The sequence below is a fragment of the Cyclopterus lumpus genome, chromosome 20 (genome assembly GCF_009769545.1).
Source record: "Cyclopterus lumpus isolate fCycLum1 chromosome 20, fCycLum1.pri, whole genome shotgun sequence".
NCBI classification, from domain to species: Eukaryota; Metazoa; Chordata; class Actinopteri; order Perciformes; family Cyclopteridae; genus Cyclopterus; species Cyclopterus lumpus.
The window spans coordinates 4,666,857-4,684,397 of record NC_046985.1 but is presented as its reverse complement, the minus strand read 5'-3'; the positions used below and the strand labels follow the sequence as shown (position 1 = coordinate 4,684,397).

At 42.8% G+C, this 17,541-nt stretch overlaps 3 protein-coding genes across 13 annotated transcripts in view; 2 read left to right on the top strand and 1 right to left on the bottom strand.

Moving 5' to 3' along the window:
* Positions 1-221: 221 nt before the first annotated feature.
* On the top strand, positions 222-6,334 carry mastl (microtubule associated serine/threonine kinase-like). Of its 2 annotated transcripts, XM_034559883.1 has the most exons (13): positions 222-536; positions 611-748; positions 851-990; positions 1,075-1,163; positions 1,264-1,370; positions 1,476-1,629; positions 1,827-1,975; positions 2,201-3,142; positions 3,664-3,805; positions 3,936-3,950; positions 4,789-4,902; positions 5,061-5,162; positions 5,839-6,334. In XM_034559883.1, exons 1-13 carry the CDS (start codon positions 369-371, stop codon positions 5,994-5,996), a joined length of 2,418 nt encoding a protein of 805 aa, XP_034415774.1. In that variant the 5' UTR covers positions 222-368; the 3' UTR covers positions 5,997-6,334. The 2 variants fall into 2 exon arrangements, with proteins under 2 accessions (XP_034415774.1, XP_034415775.1); XM_034559884.1 differs by lacking the exon at positions 3,936-3,950.
* A 1,618-nt stretch (positions 6,335-7,952) lies between these two features.
* Positions 7,953-13,218, bottom strand: acbd5a (acyl-CoA binding domain containing 5a). The gene is made up of 13 exons (XM_034559790.1): positions 12,838-13,218; positions 12,424-12,551; positions 12,121-12,241; positions 11,375-11,447; positions 11,164-11,281; positions 10,412-10,639; positions 10,121-10,312; positions 9,741-9,835; positions 9,449-9,656; positions 9,158-9,354; positions 8,637-8,696; positions 8,402-8,511; positions 7,953-8,315 (listed from the first exon to the last, which is right to left on the bottom strand). Exons 2-13 carry the CDS (start codon positions 12,518-12,520, stop codon positions 8,303-8,305), a joined length of 1,512 nt encoding a protein of 503 aa, XP_034415681.1. The 5' UTR covers positions 12,521-12,551; positions 12,838-13,218; the 3' UTR covers positions 7,953-8,302.
* Positions 13,219-14,297: 1,079 nt separating this feature from the next.
* abi1a (abl-interactor 1a) overlaps positions 14,298-17,541 on the top strand; it is a 35,821-nt gene continuing 32,577 nt past the window's right edge. For 8 of the 10 annotated variants that reach the window (XM_034559789.1, XM_034559784.1, XM_034559780.1 and 5 more), the window contains exon 1: positions 14,299-14,589. In XM_034559789.1, coding sequence (XP_034415680.1) covers positions 14,473-14,589 — 117 coding nt within the window. In that variant the 5' untranslated portion in view covers positions 14,299-14,472. Of the gene's footprint in view, positions 14,590-17,541 lie in introns of all 10 variants that reach the window. The other 2 variants (XM_034559785.1, XM_034559783.1) reach the window with 2 other exon arrangements.

Below are 17,541 nucleotides of genomic sequence, written 5' to 3'. Positions count from 1 at the left end.
AGAAAGCAACACAAAAAAGCAATACAAAATAAATACATTAAGAATATAAAATATCGTTCTATACTATTTACCTTACTTACTGACTAACGTGAATGCTCTTAGTAATGTTACATATCAAATAAATAACCGGCACTTAATTAACTACAGCCCACATCAAGAGCATTCTATAATTTTCACTCAGGCGCGTAGTTGACCAACTAAATTGGACGAACGTCAGAGGACCCCGTGTGGCAGCGAATTTCAAAAATTTCAAAACAAACCCGAGATTGTTGTTTTAACATGCGAGTGTTTACTCTGAGCTAGCTGGCTGTTGCAGACGCAGCCCAATTCCTCATTTGAGAAAGAAAAAAGAAGCTGTTAATAAAAAAATGGACGCAGATGAAAAGCACGACTCCGGCACAAACGACATGTCGGTGAATGTTCCCAAACCGCCTTCAATCGAGGATTTCACCGTGTTGAAGCCCATCAGCCGCGGTGCTTTTGGCAAAGTCTACCTTGCGCGGAAGAAGTGCAACGCCCGACTGTATGCCATTAAGGTGAGTCTGTTTGGACATCATTCCACGAGGCTCATTATAGTTGAAAATATAAATATATATTGTTCTTCTTTTAGATGATGAAGAAAGCGGACATGGTTGACAAAAATATGACGGGCCAGATGAAGGCAGAGAGAGATGCGCTTGCTTTGAGCAAAAGCCCCTTCGTGGTTCACCTGTTTTACTCCCTTCAGACAGCCACCAAGATCTATCTGGTAACACCAAGACAACACATAATTAGACTTGCACAAAACACATCTACAGTAACTACTTAAGTTTAAAAATATATATATAAATGAATGTATATTAATTTGCAGGTTATGGAATACCTCATTGGTGGAGATGTCAAATCTCTACTTCACATCTTTGGTTATTTCGACCAGGATATGTCTGTAAAATACATTTCAGAGGTTGCATTGGCGTTGGACTACCTCCACCGCCACGGTATAATCCACAGGTACAAGTCAATGTCAGTTAATGTGTATCAGCCTTTGAGATGCAATGTGTGACCTGGACATTTACCTGAATTATGACCTTTTAGGGACTTGAAGCCGGACAACATGCTTATATCCAACAAAGGTCACATCAAGCTGACCGACTTCGGCCTCTCTAAAGTCAAGCTTGACCACGGTATGAGTCCCACCAGCGTGACACTTTGAACACGTTGTGACCAACGCCGCTTGTAATGCCAGTAATATTTCCTTAATTTCATGTCTCTGCTCTCTATCAGAGCTGAGTCTTATGGATATCCTAACCACGCCATCTTTGGCGAAACCAAGAAAGGATTACTTCCGCACCCCGGGTCAAGTCCTCTCCCTAATCAGCACCATTGGATTTGTAAGTGTATTGATATTATTCTGGAGAATTGCCCTGATTGCATGCTTTTTACACATAGCTGGTGTTGAATAATGACTCTTCCTTTTTTGTTTCAATCAAACACAGAATTCACCTGCAGGAGAAAGCAAGCGTCACTGCAGCGCGTCTACTGTGTTTAGCCCCATGTCCTGTGGCAAAATAAAACAGAAGAACAGCTCTCTTGGTTCTCCCTTGTTGAAGAAAAAAGATCAGCAGTACTCTCCGGTTCCTTGGAAAATGGGTACGTCACGGTAGTTATGCAAGAGATGCACATCTTGGCGCCTTTTTAAAATCTCCGCCCATTAATTACCGTTGTGGAATGACTGTTGAATGTCTTTTTTTTTTGTATAAAAGGTGTGTGTGCCTAGTTTCGACTCCTGGTGAGATTTTGTCCATGGGGCTGTGTTTTAACAGTTTATCTATATCGTCTCTCCACAGGACCCAACAAAATGATGTTCAGCCCTCACAACCTGGCTAAAAATCTGACCCCCTCACTGCTGAAGAGCAGGAAGAGGTTTGAGACGATGAGCGCAGGCAGCACCACCGACACCGAAGGTGGCATCAGTCCACTGTGGGAGTTTGAGCTGGTCAGTGAGCTCAAATCTATAACTGTATGTGACTTAGTCTATTAAACAATGTGATTTTCTGATTCAGGGTGTCCTGACTAACTTTGTCATAATGTAGTTTGAAATAGTTTCCCATTGCTTTACATTTTAGTGACATGTTTAGTGTCGATGTAAGCAGATAAAATTACTGATGATATGCCTTCTGTTACTTTAATTTCTTATCGTGACAATTTCTTTCTCCTTCAGAAAGAAAATGAACACGCCAATGGACAGAAGGGGAGAAGGCATTCCGAGTCCAAAGGGCCTGAGCGGGAGTGTGCGCCCGACAAGTCCAACGTCGTTCTCCCGGACCGCCCCGCAGAAAAGGGGCCTCGTGCCACGGATGAAAGCTGTTTCTCCGCCTCTGCGAAGAGGAAATTTTCTGACGTCGAGAGAAGCCCCGAGATTCGGGAGATCCAAGCCAAGAGGAGTAACGCGGCTTCTACGAGATGCTACGAGGATCCGGGAGAGAAGGCGAGGTTTCACACCGGCCTGACCGGGATATTTTCCACCATCCAAATAGATGGCTTCATGGCCTCCTCTAAGGGGACTGACCGGATCCCGAAGCGCTCCAGCCCCATCGTCGTGACCAAAAGCCTGTTTACTGAACTGGAGGACGTGTTTGAAGACGGAGCCAAAGACCTGTCTCACTTAAGTTTCACGTCGCCGCTCACCGGGAACAGTGATATTTGCCGGAGCCTGAGCCTCGACTCCGACGGGTCCGTGCACGAAACGTCCCTCCAGCCAAGCAAGTGTTCCGAAAGCAGGAACTCGGAGCACGAGGGGAGCAAAGACTGGTCCATCTGTGAATCACTCCCGCAGACTCCATCCGCCGTCGCTACGGAAACGCCCAAACTCGGTGCCTTTGGCCGGGGGGGGTCTCAGTGCTCGTTCCTCAACCGGCTCCCCGAGCAGGTCTGCGGCGGCGGCGGCGGCGCGCAGTCGCCCTCATTCCTCAAGCCGCGGAACGTCGTGGCTTTCCGTAGCTACTGCAGCTCCATTAACCGCTCCAACACGTCGGGCGTGTCGCGATTCAGCGTCGGCTCCATCGAGGCCATGGACCTCTCCGCCGCAGCTTCTCAGCACTCTGCCTCCGGCATCGCAACGCCAGTGCAGAAGAGGCCGAGCTCCAACAGCTCCCTCTGTCAGGTGAGTGGACGAGGACCGCGTTCAGAACCAGGTTCTGAGGCCGGCTGCACGGTTGTAGAAGTCATCGTTTTAAAGCGGTTAATTCTCTTGTTTTGCTTAAAAACAGCCGCTAGCATGGTTGGAGACCTCAATCAATCAATTAGGCCTTAATTTATAACACTTTATACAAATCAAATTTATTTGACACACACACACACACACAAAACGATGAATTACTTTGTAATTAATAAAACACTCCATAATAAATATTATTTTAAAAAAACGGAACTGAGTAAACTCGAGAAAATAACAAATTTACGGCGAACTAAGGAAGTGTAATATGATTTATAAGGATGAATAAATAAAGCTTAATTTTTGTGAAGCTTGAACTTTCTGTCAGTGATCAAACTTTTAGGGCATAGTTTGTATGTAAATTACAGCGTAATTGACAATATCACACTTATTGAAGGCTTTTTTTTTTTAATTCAATGTTTGTCATTTTACGTCTCTCCACGTGTCCTTTTCGTTCCTCCTCACATCAGACTCCTCAGGCCATGACGACCTCTCACACCCCTTTCAGGACCCCAAAGAGTGTCAGAAGGGGGGCTCTGCCCGTCGTGGGTGCACACATTTTAGGAACCCCGGACTATTTGGCCCCGGAGCTTCTGTTGGGAAAACCACACGGTAAGAAAGGGGAATTCAAAATTCCAAGCACCTCGACAAAACACACAAATAGCCCAACGTGGCGTTGACTGCCGGTCGGTTGGACGGTTGACGGTGTCGTCTTGTAACGGCCGTTCTTTTTGAGTTTCAGGAAGTTGTCAGTGTGGTAAGTTTATAATGATGTTGCTGTTTGTGCAAGCGAGCTTGCATGCCCCCCCCCCCCCCCACACCCTTGCTGGTACGCTCGAGGGGATGAGCTGATTCTTTCCTCACTGGTTCTGTTTCTGCTCCTTTTTGATTGGTGAACAAACTGGGGGCTTGATCCGCATTTAAAATGTGATTTACAAAGGCCCCAAAAACAATAAAAAATAAATGGCATCGTCTTCTAACATTAAGCTAACAAACAATTGTAACAGTTGTGGAATCAGGCTGCTTTTAACTGGACAGAAGGGTCTTACAATCTGCAGATGTTCGGCAAACCGTGAATGTGTTGTGGCGCCGGCTTTATTTTTCCACATTTAGCAACTGCCATGCAAAATGTCATCTAATAATAACCTATTGATTGCACACGCCGTCATTCCTTCAACACACCGAGGGCAGTACTTCCTGTCGGTTGCACCGCGCCATTTGGTAACGCGATTGCTGCCATTTGGATTCACGAGCAGATGTGGCCGTGTTTATTCATCAGCTGTCAAGGACTTCTATAAAACAATGTAATTTAAAATCCTTGCAGTCACTGAGAGGCAAAATTACTTCTTTAATCCAAAAATCAAGGTTTACGTGTGTTCATTGTGATTTGACAACGACAGATATCTCGGGCTACCTGTTGATGAATGAGTTCACACCCATAACTCCAATCCCTCCACCCTCCACCTAACTTAGTGCCTGCTTCTGCCACCGCAGTGCAATAATTACACTTTTTAACGGGGTTCTCAGGGCGTTTTGGAGCCGGCGGCTGTGTGACGTGTCTTTTTTTAATTTTTAATTTCTTTGCTACCGTCCAGACTGCATGGTGGACTGGTGGGCGCTTGGTGTGTGTCTTTTCGAGTTCCTCACAGGCGTGCCACCTTTCAACGACGAGACGCCTCAGCTGGTCTTCCAGAACATTCTCAACAGAGGTGGGTTTGGTTTTTCTTGTCCGAACCTAAAACCGCAAAATCCTCTTGAATGTGTATTTTTTTTAATTTATTTTTTTTACGTCGAGCCTGTGTTTGATGATCAACGTGCCGAAACATATTGGTGATGCTTTGGTTGCTCTCACTGTCCGCCATTTTAGATATTCCCTGGCCCGAGGAAGAGGAGGAACTGTCTGTAAACTCAAGAAATGCGATTGATATTCTCCTGACCATGGACATGACGCAACGAGCTGGTCTGAAGGGTGAGGACCTCCTTTCTTTTTTTTTAATTTAAAGGAGCAGTGTGTAAAATATACTGGCATCTAGTGGTGGGGTTGCAAATTGCAACCAACCAAATACCCCTCCTGTGCCCCCCTCCCCCCTCCCTTTCCACGCATGTCAGAGAACTACGATGGCCTTCAAGTAACGCAAAAAAAAAAACAACTACAAAAGTCTTTCTTTAAATCCATTGTTTATTTTGTCCGTTCTGGGCTACTGTAGAAACAATAATGCAGAAACATGGCAATGCAACTAGCTGCTTCTGAGGCTATGAAGGGCTCATTCAGGCGATAATACACTCGTGAAAACATAGTTATTATATTACATTTCTGCCATTTAAATCCAACGCACTGCCCCTTAAAAACATTGTTGGTCCTCAGATCTTCCTTGAAATCTGTGGATTTTTACCAGATAAAAGTACGAGAGCAGAAATGCTATTTACTTAAATCCGTAATGACAATTCTTTTAGGAATTATTATTTCTTATTATTTCACAGCATGTTTTAAATAGTCTGTACGAGAGTTTTACTAAAAAAAAGATAAATATTCGGTCTTTTAGGGAATTATCACATAATAAAATGCTAATATAGAAAACCTCTTCCAAGTAAATCTATTTGTCTGATTTGTTCTGATCATTTTTTTTTGCTTGAACATCCACCAGAACTCAGGCGTCACCCTTTGTTCGAGGGCTTGGACTGGGACGACCAGCAGAACCAGACGATGCCTTTCATCCCTCAGCCGGAGAACGAAACCGACACCTCGTACTTCGACGCGAGAAACAACGCTCAGCACATCGCCATGTCCGGCTTCAGCCTGTAGAGAGACACACACACACACACACACACACACACACGCACACACGCACACAAACAAGTTTAATAAAGCACAGGCTCGGTCCGTTACACAAATTCATACACGGTAATAGTGTAGATTCTGATTAGTTTTTTGTTCATGCTTGTAATATTTTAAACTTTTTACCTCCCGTGCAATCACCGGCCATAAGAGCCACAAACAAACTGAATCTGTTGACTGTTGTTGTTGACAAGTCTGTTATTTTAAACTTAGTATTACCATATTACACAGTTATGTCTCTTAAATTAGGTTCTTATTCTAGCAGAATAGTGTTTACTACTGCTTCGCCTTTATAATTAGTTGTGCTTTCTGCAATATATATATATATATATATATATATATATATATAACTATGTGTAAGTTAATGTGGAGCCCCCCCCCCCCCCCCCCCCCGATGTTCAGCCTCCCTGAAGATGCGCTCCATCGTTCACTGTAATGTTCCCCATGCCGATAGCAGAATGGGTGGGCGGGCTCCCGAGTGTCTCAAGGGAAAAGCCTGGTAATATATTCATAAATAATCTATTTTATATGTAAATCTTGTTAATAACGTTGTGTGTTGTTTTAAGACCGGAGTCGAGTCCATTTGTGTTGGAACCAAATAGTTTCCGCTGCTTTTATGTCTCTTGTGTTTGTAATTCTGATGTGAACTCCCGTCTGTTTTCCACTCTACTTCTTTTTTTTCTTTTTTCTTTTTTTAGATAAATTCACGAGGCTACTTGTGAATTTTTTATCTTGTTCACTGAGGAAAAAAAGTTAAATACAAATAAAATCTTGTTTGTAACATGATGTACTTTGTGCCTTTTTTCTGGTAACTTATCAACTTGTTAAACATCTAAATTGTGCATGTTTAGAGGACGTTGAGTCTTTTTTTGACAACTCTTACTTCTGTCTGTTGAATATTAAGCTACAGCTAGTAGCTCCAAAGGTCTATATTGTTTATTAAAACACATTCAAAGTACGTTTTCAGCCTTCGCTCAGAAAGACAAGCCCATAAACAACCGCCCCCCCCCAAAAAAAAAATAATCAAACAATTCCTCAGACAAATTAAAATACTTAATGAAAACTTTATTTTGCGGCTTGGATCATCACATGCAAACACCTCTCTGTCCACAGGCAGAGAGGTGAGAAGCCTTAGCACATTTCAGTAGAAAGGTAAATTACTTTTTATTTTTTTATTAAAACATAATGGCTCTGGAAATATTAGTGCTATTGCAGATGCAAACATGTGTCCATTATATAGTATTCTATATCATTTGATATATGGAAATGCAATTAAAATACTGCATTTTAAATCTGAACTGTACAGCTATTGTATACAATTTACATAGATCTCAACCATTATTGATTACTATCACTCGCACAAAATCGTTCCACAATATTCGTACGAACACATCACACATTAAAATGATACAATAGAGAAAGTCTCGACAGCGTAAACAACACGGTGACACGCGTCCTACATTAATAAATCACGCGGCTGAGATGCTCTCCACGTCGCGGCGCACTAGGTAGATTAATGTCGATTTGGTCCTGCGCGGGAACAGTTATGCTACAATGTGTGAACGTGAGAAGCCATAATGCCGCCTACAGTATGAATGTACCTTCTGGGAAACGGTCGTTAGATGGGAGAGCACTTCAGATGAAAACATGGCGTCTAACCTACATTGAGCGGCCACGTTAACCTCGTTTGTACGCCTTCGTTTTCAACTCGCTAAAAAAAAAAAAAAACACAAAAAAAACAATAAATATTAAATTAGCAGAATTTAAAAAGAATCTCACACATCAATATATTATTACATTCGATCCTCCCCTTCTAAAACAACTCGTTTTTATTATTATAGCAGCATCGTCTGGGCAACTAATGTAAGATAATCGTGGACAACTATAACCCACAGCAAGCGGTACGCTCAAAACGACAAAGTATTATGGAAGTAAATGAGAGGTTTATAAACACGCTGACCACGGCACATATGTAAGTTCCCCCTCTCGACACAAACCAGTCGTTACAGACACTAAGCGCCCAGTCTTGAAAAGCTCGTATAATCACATTCATGTTTCTTTGTTTCCGATTCCACATCCACAGCACATCTTCCTCTCGCTCTCATGCCACACTAGAGGCCTTCTTCACAGTGCAAAAGCTAAATACTGGGCTGTGAGTGTAAGCAAGGGGGGGGAGGGGGGGGGGGAGTTACAGCCGTTAGCAACCCAACCAAAGACGTGCAGAGGACTCCTCCTCGTCGTCTGGGCCCTTTGGTGTTTGTGCGAGAGCCGGTTCAGTTGATCCGCCTTTGAAAAGACAGAAGAAATGATTTTTAAAAAGTGGACATTGCTTTTTCTCTTATTCAAGCTTTTATTATTCTGTACTAGAATACCTTCTCCTCCTCTGCAGGTACAGGCGAATAAGCCACTGCACCACGAACGGCCAAATAACGGCGAAGGCCAAACTGGTCGGAGAAATGTCGAAAGGCCACCAGGACGGTTTCTAGGGGGGGGGGGGAAACAATCAGCATGATTTCATATTAAACGGGTCAAAATATTTTTTGCTCCCACTGACGATTGTAAAAATATATACATACATATAAGTGCAATGTATCTTAAAAGGTTTACCTGACTCCTCTTATTCCCCAGGGTTGATGCGTACGTTGGAGGCAGAGACATTGATCTTGCCTGCAGAGAGAGCAAGAAATACATTTTTTTTAAAAGACCATTCAAGTCTGTATGTTTGAGTTATTATCGGTGCTCAATGTTTCCAAAGTCAAAGAACAAAAGCCCCTTATCTTCTGTCCTGAAAAACCCTCAGATGATAGTTCTACACACGTGGTTGAGGGACATACTGGTATTTCGAATACACACCGATTACAAAATGTATATAATACCACAGCAAGATACGGCAATATTATGAGAATGCACCTATTTTTACGATACATTGGCAATTTCATCAACCGTTTGTGAATGTTGATATTTTTTAGAATATCGCCCCTTTCCTTTACCTTTGATATAAAAACACAAGAGTAGTTTACAAGACAGTAAAAAAAAGTTAAATATTAGAAAAGGTGGAACAGCAGAATGTGATTTTTTCGGGGGCCCATTGTTGCATATTCATGAGCGAGAGGACGGACGGGTCTGACCTGGCTCGCGGTCAGAGCCTCCAGGGTCTGCAGCCTCTCCAGAACGCTCTGCATGTCCTCCTGCAGTCTGGCCAACGCCACCACGATCTGCTCATTCAGGCTCCCTCCAGGCGTCACGGCTCCTCCCCAGGGGTCCCCGTCCCCATCTCCACCCCCGTACGTGGGCATCAGAGATCCAGAGCCGCCGCCACGAGAGCCTAAAAACACAGAAATTAGTTAATTTAAGAAATGACCAAAAAAGATACGCAGTAAAAAACAAGGTTCTTCGCCCTAAAAAAAGGACACGCTTACCCCCTCCTCTTCTGACCAAAGAGCTGTCCGGCCGGTCTTCATTCAGCCTCCGTCTCTGTGACATCTCTCCACCGTTCTCTCCATCTTCTCCTCCACACACGATGCCCCGCGGTGCACCGTGAACATCCGTCTGCGGCTCCTCCAGAGCCGGCAGGACGTGGTTCTCCTCTTCGTCCAGGTCGTCCGAAGAGCGGTTGTGCTCCGAGCTCTGGGGGAAGAGGAGCATTAAAAACACCAAATCCGTGACGAGAGCCATGTCCACTAAACGAGGAGCTTCGAGCTGTTGACTTGCCTCTTCTTGGCCGAACTGGTCCACAGAATCACAGTAGACTTCGCTGTCTGAGTCGCTGGCCAGGTGGCTCGGACCAGACACTTCGACATCGGGATCTGATATCAGCACAATGAAAGCTCAGCATTGCAATGCAGAGTCAACTTTAGACAACAAGAGTGACACGGAGGAAAAGCAGCTTTCGCTTCATTTGGGAGCTTTGCGTGTCCTTTTAACGTTAATTAAGGGCGTTAATTTAGGCCATCAAACGTGTCCCAGGCGGAGCCGAAGTGTTAAAATGGGAATGGAGCTCAGCAGATTATCTGATCACATGGTGCGCTGATACAGCAGCTCGGGCCGAGGCGAGTACCGAGTCCTCAAGTGAAGATTTAAAGGCTCCTTACCCGCGTGGTGACCATTGAGCAGGGTCTCTCCGACCGACCCCTCCGGGGAGATGCCGTTGTTCGCGGCGGCCATGGAATGGTTGCCGTTGGTGAGGTGGGTGACCCCGTTGGCCACTTTGCCGTTCGACAGGGGCGCTTTGTGCCTCCTGGCTGAACCTTTCTTCTTTGGCTGTGAAGTTGCGGATTTCTTGTCTGAAATTAAATTAAACCCCAAACGAAGAAAAAAACAAAACACGTCAACTCAACGTTTTCCTGACTACTTTCTGACACAGTGTTTTATAGATTTGCTACCTTTTCTGACCTCCCGTATCACTACTTCTCCCTCCTCCTCCTCCTCCTCTTCTTCTTCTTCTTCTTCTTCCTCCACATCCTCCCCCTCCTCCTCTTCTTCTTCATGTGATTCTTCCGCTGACTTCAGCCTGGCCGGACGAGTCTCCAGGGTGCCGTTCATTTCCATCGTTCTGACGATGCTCTTTGCGATGCTCTTCGATGGCCTTGAATTCAACACTGTGCCTAACCCTTTGCAAAGAAACTGGGCTTAATTAGAAAACCACAAATACCAAAAACACAACACTTCCTTTAAGGATAAGGTTCATAATACTTTTATCTAAATAATGATACAAATAAAATAAAAAAACTACCTCTTTGGTTTTAGAGGCACAACTTTCAAGTCATTGTCAACTCAGTAGAAGGCTGTTTGGAGCTCAAGTTTCAGGAACCCAATTAAGACTTTTATGTATCAAATGAAAAGTGTCTACATCTGACAGCAAAAGAAAACGTACATGTTCTGTGCCACTAATTGAGCAACACGACTGCTAATAAGCGGCGAAAGCATCTGAGCTACAACACCAGACAAATACCAAACTCTACCACTGGACTCAAATATTAACACAGGGATGTGTACTTGCCTTCCATTTGCCTAGCAAACTGTGTCAAACGGGCTGAACATATGAGAGGCAAATAATAATAAAAATTAATAAAAAAAGGTTAAGCTCTGCATGCATCACAAACAACAATAAAAAGGGGCGGCACTTGAAACCTACCTGTGCTCAGGTCGGATATCTGCGTGATCTTTTTCTTCTCGTCGATCAGCTCGTAGAACGGGCCGAGGACGCGCAGGAGCTCCTCCACCTCGTCCGTCATGGGCATCCCCTCCAGGATCTACGCGTCCAACACAGCAACACGCTGTCACTTTAAAATCGTGGCCATTTCTGGACAATAAGACGGTTTGAATCTCCTGGAAAAGCCACATACCAGCTTCATCTCATCAACGTAGGAGGCCATCGCTTCTTCTTTTGGCATGTCTCCAAGAGAACTCCATGCATCCCTGAAACATCAGATTAAAACAAAAACTCTATTGTTATTACGGGTTGTTATTACTATTATCAGGTTACTCATGTAAAAGCGTCTATATATAAAATCAAGATTGCGGTTTCAACTTTGTCGAAAAAAACTTTCTTTGAGGTAATCGTGTTCTCGGTCAGCTGAAGGTCAAAGGCCGACAGAAAAGTTATTCCATGATGTTTTCACAATTTCCTGATAAACTTGTAAATCCCCACCCCAAATGGAACGGGACCATACGGGGGGGAAAAAAGAAGAAAAACTGCAGCAAAAGTAGGTAAGAGGTTGCATGCCGAGAGTCCAGAGATCACCTCCCACAACATGAGGCTAAAGACAGAGGAGCTGTCGGTCACTGTGCACAACATGCCAGCGTCAAAGTGGGGCAAAAGCAACAAGTTGTGCAACGCGCGCACAAATCAATGCCAGCACTCCTCCATTGAACACCGTTGTATCAATGCAACTTAGTGCTCAGTCAGCGCGACCCTCTGAAGGACAATTATTCCTGAAAAGAAAGTCGTAATAGAAGAAAACCCACAAGGATTAGCGTCATTACATCCACTAATATGACCCAATAAATGACACAGAGAACGTAATCAAACCTGTACACGTCTGGGCAACAATGACAACATATTGACTGTATATTTCCTTTAATCATTTACCATTTCACTTTGCCAACCGCGTCCCAGAAGCCAGGTCGGGGTATATTGCACGAGCCCACAGTGGCTTGTTTATAGTAACTGTAGAACTTGAGCATCATGTCATTGGAGGGCTGAAAGGGACCTGCAGGGAGGAAATAAAGAACATTTCACCTACAGCTGTTAGTCCCTTGTGCATAGTGTGAAAAGCTCCCAGACAACACAAGAAAAAAATCTCTGCACACTGCAGGCAAAGTGGATTAACCTAAAGCGGACTTAACCGGGCCTGACGCCGTCCTGTTGCCATGAACCCGTCCCTGAACTCACCATCCGGGGCCAGGCTCTTGATCACTTTGACCGCGGCCTCGAACCTCAGCAGGTTAAGACGCCTCTCGTCGTCCACTCTGACGCTCTCCACCTCCATCGTGTCACACCGAGACGGTCAACACGAACACCTAAATAAATAAAACAGGCAGTAAATGAAACGCACCGCACACAACAACAACTCAAATAACCTGACATGCACAGTCTAATCAGGAAGTATAACCTATACATCCAGTATATCCACTAACGTGACCTAACCTAGCTAAACTTGCAAGTTGCTGTTGTTGTTGTTGTCGCCAGTAGTCGGTTGTGTATCTAGGGCACATCGTCTGCGACACGATACTGCCCCCGATATATGCGCTAAAAAAGACGAAGAACTTCACGTGCTGTCGACGAAAACGGTTCGTTTACACTTACCGTTAAAGTCAACGGCGTTATCGGTTTGTCGGAAGGCGACCCGTCTTTAGCCTTCGACCAGACGCCATGAACGGTGTAACGCAGCCAGACAGAGGTGGAGTACGGGAGTTGTAGTTTTTCTACCGCTCGTCGATGTTTTTCCTACAAGCTCCACAATCCCTCGCGTCCGCTTCAACTGCTCGGGTGGTAGAGATTGGAAATGTGCGCTGAGTAAATCAGAAAACTGCGAAGAGGTGAAACTTAAGAAGTGCTGTGTCGTTTCATTTCGATGTCATCTCGAATTCACAACGTGAACCCGTCATAGCGACAGATATAAGTGAAACTACATTTACCACAATGCTTCGAGTCGGGATCCATGTTTTTTTTTTTTTGTCAGTTGGAAGGGTGATGGGTAGACGGTGCGAATAAGGGAGAGGTCTCACTACGTCTTCATTTCTGAGGACTGCAAATCGTTGTCAGATAACTAGATATGAAATGTGTTTATTCATGTTTCCTCACTCGACATAATAACAAAGAATGTTGACAATCGCTTTGTTTAACTCTTATTTTCTAGAAAAAAAAACATTACCTAGTTCCACTTCCAGATGTGCTTATATATTTGTGTTTTTTTGGGGGGATTGTTGGTCAGACAGAACAAGACACGTGACGTTAATGTGATGACCTTGGCTTTTCTTTTGATATTGACTTGTATTTCTTCTTTTATGTACACCGGCTCCTACTATCTGCATGCAGGATGGGAGAGGTCCAATTTCACTTATGTCACACTAATGTAATACTCTACTACAACTTTTATGAACTTTAAATGTTTATATATGTGTAATAATGATGAATGCCACTTTGGATTATCATGGACTAAAATAAATACTCAATCATGCACTCAAATGTACAAATGTATTGGTATCAAACTATACTAAAAGTGCCAAAGCATAATTATGCAGATTGGCCCATTTCAGAATTAGATTAGATATTATATTATGATAATTTATGTAGTAATGTGTATATCACTAACATTGTGTAGCTGGTTAGGCTGAACGTTTAGTTACTTTATCCGCTGGCTATGTCTTTTCTAATATTACGTCATAATTTATTAGCTGATTATATTTTTGTCTTTGTTAATCAGACCACGCAAAGTAGTTAAAGTTATCAAATAAATAAAAAGTTCCATATTTACCTCCGATATGTATCACAGTATAAAGTTGCATAACACTGAAATACGTCATGCGCTTACTTATTACTCTTCACCAATTCAGTGAATTAATTGTATTAACTTTTTTTTTTTCTTTAATCTAGATTTTTTTAATTATTATTTACAACGTTTTGCCAATACATTTTATACGGGTTCTTTTCTTCATATTTTCTATATACTTCCCTCCCAGCGAAAATATTTCACAAGACCGTACAACCGGTGCGGCGCATTTAAACAACAGAGTGATGACTCCTCCGCGGCCCCACACGATCTTCGGAATAAGGGTTACGCCAAACGAGGGCAGGAATCCCACAATAGCAGGCGGAGGATTTTTTTTTTCTTCTTCTTCTTTTTTTTTTCTCTCTCTCTCTCTAAGCGGAGCTGAGTTGGTTTGCCGTTGCAATCACAGGGAAGGCAGCGGGGAAGGAGGCTCTGCGGGGAGATGTAAGATGGCAGAGCTACAAATGTTGTTAGAGGATGAAATTCCTGCCGGTAAAAGAGCGCTCGTGGAGAGTTACCAAAACCTTACCAGAGTAGCGGACTACTGCGAAAACAACTATGTTCAGGTAAGAGAGTTGGCTCGCGCGGTATCTCCAACCGCCGTTTTTTTTTTGGGGTCGCTAAACGCTCGGGATTGAACCGGTTGTTGGGACAGGAAATGTGGATAAAGAAACTGGAACGATCCCCTCCGCCCAAAGCTTCGTAGGAACAGTTGGATGCTTTCAAAACTGTGGGACGTTTCGACATCGAGCATCAGTTCGCACCATTAATCACATTTATTCAGTTTACACAGAGGGTGTGTCTACTTTTTATCACATTATTATTATTATTATTATTATTACACAGTGTCGGTTAAAAAAACAAAAAACTCACTGCTCATAGGGGAGGCCTGTTTTTTTCTGTTTTTTTTCTCCTGTTTTTTAACAGCAGCAAGTTTTAGCTGCCAAATTCACAAAAATTGTATTAGTTTTTAAAGACGCCAACAAAGAAAGTTACGCGTACGTTGCTTAAAAATGTTTAACTACATGACTGGGGAAACTAAACGTCACGCTAACACTACACACGTCTAACTTAACGTTACGTGAATATTATAGTAACACAGCAGTCCATTACCGGCCCGTAAGGTCATTAAACTCACCATTTAATACCACAAAAAGGTCCCCATTGGGATACTACAGGGATATTACAGTGCAGGCATATAGTGTCTACATTATGGGCTTGTAAGCACTCAGTGGAAATGCTATAATGTCTTTTTATTGTTGCTGCGTGATTCTTTAACCATTAAACAACTTTGAATGCCACATTACAGCATAATATATGCATGGAAGGCCCCTTGTTTTGGGCCAGACTTAATGGAGAGAGCTCATTGGAGATAATTCAGCTGGGTTTTTTGCAGGCTGATTGAGGAATGCAAAGCCATTGTTAGTTAGGTCAATAAAGGTTGGAGGTATTGATTTTTCTCAACTTATTCATAGGAACACCAGCATGGCCCTTTTAATGGGCCATAAACAAAGTAGCTAATTAATGAAGTAATATAGGGGTTATTTTAATGTACATGCGTGTCATGAAACTTCACCACAGTGGCACAATGACCACAGAGTGTCTTTTTAAAAAAACAAAAACATTTTAGCACATCATATTCGTGATAAGCCAGAGAGAACGAGCTGAGTGACAGACGAACAGTGGTTGGGTGGAAAAAAAAACATTTCTTCAGCAGGAAGTCAATCCACAGTATCAGCTACAGAGAGGGTGTGTCCACTCCAGCTGTACTCCCCAAGGACTCCCTGTAATTTTCTTTTTTTTCTTTTTCTCTGGTGATTTGTCGTTGTGAAGCTGAGCTCTGTGCCAGTTGTAACTCACGCAAACAGAACGACAAGGCTGTCATCTTTGTCCCACATCAGCCCTAAACAAAGTTACCCCCTCCCTGCTGCTGCATGTATTTATCATTTATACTTCATATACAGGAAAATAAATGTGGGGATCTTTGTTATCACTGGAATATTGTTCTTTAGAGTAAATCTTCTGCAGCACGACGGTGTTTTGGAAGTTTTTGAAGGCCAGTTGCTCATATCTTTTAGTCCCCACTACAGTTGCCAATGCAGCCCATGTTTGTTGCTGATATTTCGTGTCTTTTAAAAGCAAGTTTTCTGCTAAAATGACATCACAGCATTGGCTCTAACCTTTTAACTATAACACGTTTTCTTGTTTCACGACTCAAAAACCCATTTTGTGATTCTGTCCTGTTTTAGCAGAGCGTCTTGTTTTTAAAGCGCTGACGTACAAAATCAGGATTTTAAGCTTTACGGCACTCGTGTGCGAGCTCTGTGTGAAACGAGTGTCAGACTAACAGTGCACTTTTCCTAATCCCTCTCTGTCTGCTGTAGATATATTCTCTCTCTCTCTCTCTCTCTCTCTGCCTCTGATAGAAAAAAAACACACTCACAAAAAATACTGTGTACACTCTGCAAACCGCGCACACATCAACATGCCTCAGCTTGAATCGGCTCGTCCTTTCAGCGCTCCTCCTTCACACATCCATCCCCTCTTCTTCTTCTTCTTCTTCTTCTTCTTCTTCTTCTGATGACCGAGTGCAGATGGTGAACGCGGTGGTTAACCACAGATCACTGCCCCACTTTGTCAACTTGATAGTGACTTTTGTGTCTCCAAGGGAGTGTGTGTGTGTGTGTGTGTGTGTGTGTGTGTAGTCTCTGACACGCTGACAGGTCAGAGTTATGTTTCCTGTTTGCCATGTTGACTCTGGAGAATGCCTCCCTGGAAATGCCTTCCCTCTGCGTCAGGAAGTGGCTTCATAATAGAGCCCACAAACACCCTTTTTTTATTTTTTAGATTAGATCAGTCTGATTATTTTTTTTTGTATTTTAATATGCCTCTGTTTATATATAATATACCTTCTGTTTATAGATTTCTACTTGCGTTGTTTTGTTTAACTAATGCCAGTCAGTTTGTTTAACCGCTGTGACAAAGACGCACACACACTGTATGCAAAGTGTGCCACCTGGTGATGTTGGCTGTGCTTTGTTGAACACAGCTAAAAAATCACTTGAAAATGTATTCATCTTTTTCAAATGTGGTGTGGAAGTAAATATTATATCTTTTGGGTTTTGTACTGACCAAACAAGAAATCTGTAAAATATATATATTTAAAAAAAAAAGATATTAAGATAAAACTACCAAACACTGCCAGCAGCACCTAAAGCCAGGTCAGACTTTCTTTGAGCAGATAATTATAATGTACTGCATTTTAAAGTTTAATTTCAGGATCAATTAATCTCTCGACGATCATGTGATCTATTAAAATATATGGAATGATAATTAGTCTTTTTTTTTTTTTAAATGATTCATTGATTTTTTTTTTTTAAAAGAAAAGAAAATCGATGTCAATTAATTATCTGTTGAACAAAGAAAACGAAACTCTGTATAAGTGCAAGATGATTATTTTATGACGGCATCCAACACATTTTAGGGGCTTAAATAATTGATCGATTTAACCATCATGT

Bases quoted from the DNA above. Each gene is read 5' to 3' on its own strand.
- mastl (XM_034559883.1), top strand. From the start codon at position 369: ATGGACGCAGATGAAAAGCACGACTCCGGCACAAACGACATGTCGGTG. The intron at 537-610 runs GTGAGTCTGTTT...TTCTTCTTTTAG, and splicing joins CCCGACTGTATGCCATTAAG to ATGATGAAGAAAGCGGACAT. The intron at 1,164-1,263 runs GTATGAGTCCCA...GCTCTCTATCAG, and splicing joins TAAAGTCAAGCTTGACCACG to AGCTGAGTCTTATGGATATC.
- acbd5a (XM_034559790.1), bottom strand. From the start codon at position 12,520: ATGGAGGTGGAGAGCGTCAGAGTGGACGACGAGAGGCGTCTTAACCTG. The intron at 9,836-10,120 runs GTAAGGAGCCTT...TGCTGATATCAG, and splicing joins GCTCAATGGTCACCACGCGG to ATCCCGATGTCGAAGTGTCT. The intron at 9,355-9,448 runs GTAAGCGTGTCC...CTGTGTTTTTAG, and splicing joins TTTGGTCAGAAGAGGAGGGG to GCTCTCGTGGCGGCGGCTCT.